Below are 3,891 nucleotides of genomic sequence, written 5' to 3' on the forward strand. Positions count from 1 at the left end.
CGAGTTCCCGTGCTGCATGCTGCTTTCTGCAGAAAGCCACTATCAGGCTTAGAAGGGTGCTGGTGTGGGTGAAAACCCAAGTGCCAGGCTTTGCTGCTTTTCACGTCTGGAGAAGCAGGATATTATAAGGTGCTCCCGGACTTTTTCACTTGCTCAAGGGCAATTATACCTCGTGTCCCAGGTATTATTCTAGCACGTAGCGTTTTAATACATGTACTTTCACATTTTTGGTATTTTTGTTCGGGGCCCCGATATTCCTGAGGCTAGACAGGGGTTTTAGGTAGTATTGACGGCATACTCGGGCTTGCGCAGACCCATTCCTACCTTATGTCTCATACACGTTTTGTTTTTACGTGGTCGTACCACTTTTCATTAAGGGTTGGCCAGGATCGAAGGTCTCTTGGACCTGATCCAGCTCGTTTGCCCCTTTAAGTATTATGGCATTCCTACTACTCTTTTATAGTCGGAACTATTTTATTATATAAGCTTTGTCCAGGGACGTTTCAGCGTACATAGAAGTAGGAACACATAATGCGTAAATAATAGATAAAATAATTAATAGAAATCATGGTCCGGAGACCGTACAAGATATCAGCTTACGAGGTACCCCGGTGGTTAGGCCATGTTTTACCTCTTGTTGCTAGGTGATCCGCAGGGTTAGACTTGATTTTGGGACGAGTGCCCTTGCTGGAGGGTTCCTCCTTCTTCTGCAGGGTTCTGCCACTTTCTTGGGTCTAGGGACCGCGGTCGAGACTCATTTCATGCCCCAGGTCTTAGTGTTCGGGGACCACTGTCTCCTGTTGATGAAGGTTTTCAGCACTTCCGTGAAACGTGTAGTCACATTCATCCACTGGAGATACCAGGTTTGGAGGTCTCCTGCCTGGCTAAGTGTCTCCATCCTGCGTCTGCGAGGCGCCCTTTGCTCCAGATCCGCCAGATGTACCCTCTGAGGAGGTCTCCTTGGAGTACTCGTGCCCCATTTGTTTACTGGCTGATATCTGATAAAGTTCTTGGTGATTTTGTTTATGTGAGGTGGGGGACGAAGGTCCTGCGAGGACCAAGTCTTGCGAGCAGATTCAACTTTGAAGGGCTTCGGAGGAGACCATGCGTAGCGGTCGACGTAGGTTCTCTGGGGATCCCTCAGGTTCTTGGAATGATTCAGGGTCGGCCTTTTCCGGAACGACCCCCAATTACATGTATCATTGACCTCTGATCCCTGGGTTCGCGGGGTCCGAGGTCTTCTCTGTAATTGCTATAAGACCTTGGTCTTCCCCTTCAGGGTGGTCTGGTAGCAGGATCGATAGTTCTCCTGGTCTCCCCTAGTTATTCTGAAGCCCCAGGGTGTAGGGAACTTCACCATCTGATGAAGGGTTGAAGGGACTGCTCCCATGTCATGAATCCAGGGTCGTCCCAAGATCATGTTATATGCCGCTTGGCAATCTACGACCAGGAATTTGGTAGACATGTTGACCCATTCAGCGTATACTGGGAGGATAACCTCTCCGGCGGTTTGCTTGACCTCGCCGCTGAACACGATGAGTAGGGTTACCTTGCGCGTCAGGGTGCTCTCCTCCAGCCCTAGATCTTGGTACGCTGTCTGGAAGATAATGTTGGTGGAGCTGCCGTTGTCTACTAGTATTCTTTTCACCAAGCAGTTTGCTACGGTGAGAGAGATAACTAAAGCATCATGGTGGGGAGCTAGGATCTTCTCTTGCTCCTTAGCTGTGAAGCTTATCTCGTCGGTGCATAGAAGTAGGCGCTTCGGTTAGGTCATTTTCAGACCATGCTTAGCGTTACGGGTGCTTTTCTTTGCGGCTTACTCTGCTTACTTCTGAGCCTCCGGATATGACATGGATCACCCGATCTTGGCGAGGTGGTGAGGCTGGTGCAGCTCCTTTGGATTTCCCTGCTGTCTCTTTGCTGAGGTGGGCCTTGGCTTTCTCTGAGAGGAATTCTCGGAGATGCCCCTTTTGGAATAGTTCGTTGACCTCGATCCTCAGGGCGATGCAGTCTTCGGTTTTGTGGCCATGATCGCGATGGAAGTCGCACCAAAGTCCCGGGTTCCGGAACGAGTCAGGTGCTTTCATCTTCGGAGGCCACTTAACCTGTTGGCCCATCTGTCTCAGTGCGTTGACTAGCTCTGGTGTTGATATTGAGAGATGGGAGATATCGGGTCAGGTAGATACCGACATCCCTCCTTCCTTCTCTTGCAGCCGGTACTGGAACCTGCCCCTGTTTCTACTACCAGAGTCCTTGGATCCCCTTTGGGAGGATCTTTCATCTTGGTCTCCTCGATCTGATCGGGCTGACCTTTGGTCCTGCTTTGGCTGAGCCTTGGCGCGGCTAGCAACATCTTCCTCCCACTTCACATGCGCCCATGCTCGGGACAACACATCTTCCATGGTCTTGCAAGGATACATAGTCAGCTCTTTGTATAGCCCCCCCCCCCATATGGAAGTAGACCTCTCTTGAAGGCATAGATCGCAGTGGGGATGCTGCATTCGGGGACCGCCACTTTCTCCTAGTTGAAGCGGGCTATGTAGTCTCGCAGGGGTTCCACTCGATGCTGGAGGATCTCGTAGAGACCATCGGAAGTCTTCTCCGGGCTCCTACAGCTTACGAATTGCTCCACGAATTTGTCGCTCAGGCCTGCGAAGGAAGATATGGACCTGGTAGGGAGATTGATGTACCATTGCAAGGCAGGTCCGACCAGAGTGGAACCGAACCCTTTGCACATCGTGGCTTCGCGGGACTCCTTAGGGAGTGCAACCGCCAACATCCTTTGCTTGTACTGCGCGATGTGATCATCGGGGTCGCTAGTACCGTCATACATCTTGATGCTGGGGAAGGAGAACTTTCTAGGCATCTCAACCGAGGCAATTTCTTCCGCAAAAGGGGTACCCGCGTAGGAATCAGGGTTGCTCCTTCGGATTGGGGGAGCTACTCCTGGTAGGCGTTCTACCATGGATTGCTTGGCATGGAATCTCCTAGAGAACATCTGCTCTAGGTAGGCGGTTATGGAGGATTCGGTTGCTGCTTTCCCGGGTTCTGGCTCGGAATCACTCTCCTCAAGATCATGGATTTGAGGATTCTCGGTCCCTTCCCGTGTTGCCCCAGCTACCCCAGATGCAGGAGGTGTGTTGTTGGTACCTTCTCCGGTGCTGGGCGTGTTCAGATTTCCCATAGGTTGAACCCGAGTGATGAAGCGACGCTTCTTGTTACCTGCCACGTTGAGGGTTTGATTCTGGTCCCGGAGGGCAGTGTTCTCTGACTGTAGCTGGCTGAGCTTCTCGGCACTTAGCTCCAACGGTTTGGAGTGTTCGTCAAGTTTTTCCTTCAGGCTCTGGACTTCTGAAGAGAGGTTGGAATTTTCTCCGGTAGTTCCTTGAGTTCGGTGTATGTCGGTGATTTGGCCTTGCAGGCTGTCTATTTTCTTTTGAAGCTCAGCTGTTGTTTGAGAAGCTTCAGGTGATTCGCCATCGTGCTCACCCACCTTCATCGTCACGTATTAGATTACTCCCCTCCTTCTAGCGCCAAACTGTTAGGGGATTTTTGTGTAGGCTCTTTGTGAGTACTACGGAACGATGGACAAGCCGGTAAACCGAATGTATTTGAGGATGCTTGTAGGTATTTCCTAAGGATTTGAGAGAATAATGAAGAGAAAGACTTGAAGAGACGTTTAATTAGATAGAACAGCAAGAATAAACAGGGTTACAAGGTATTGAAGAAGAACCCTAATTCTAGCCGTCTAGCTCTAGCCTCTAAGTCTTGGAGAAGTCGATCCCTTGCTTTAAGGTTTTAGTAGCTCTTATATAGTCGTCTAGGAGTCGGTTTCATTAGGTTAAACTCTTCCATATTCGGAAATATGGAAGGTTTTCCTTGTTAGAAGTT

At 50.1% G+C, this 3,891-nt stretch overlaps 2 protein-coding genes across 2 annotated transcripts; both read right to left on the reverse strand.

The window, feature by feature from the left end:
• Positions 1 to 1,252: 1,252 nt before the first annotated feature.
• On the reverse strand, positions 1,253 to 2,117 carry LOC106366068. The gene is made up of 2 exons (XM_048755665.1): positions 1,821 to 2,117; positions 1,253 to 1,759 (listed from the first exon to the last, which is right to left on the reverse strand). The coding sequence occupies exons 1-2, from the start codon at positions 2,115 to 2,117 to the stop codon at positions 1,253 to 1,255; spliced, it is 804 nt and encodes a 267-aa protein (XP_048611622.1).
• A 404-nt stretch (positions 2,118 to 2,521) lies between these two features.
• LOC111205581 lies at positions 2,522 to 3,499 on the reverse strand. The gene has a single exon (XM_022701661.2). It carries the CDS (start codon positions 3,497 to 3,499, stop codon positions 2,522 to 2,524), a length of 978 nt encoding a protein of 325 aa, XP_022557382.2.
• Positions 3,500 to 3,891: the final 392 nt, after the last annotated feature.

Source organism: Brassica napus, chromosome C4 (assembly GCF_020379485.1).
Source record: "Brassica napus cultivar Da-Ae chromosome C4, Da-Ae, whole genome shotgun sequence".
Classification (NCBI taxonomy): domain Eukaryota; kingdom Viridiplantae; phylum Streptophyta; class Magnoliopsida; order Brassicales; family Brassicaceae; genus Brassica; species Brassica napus.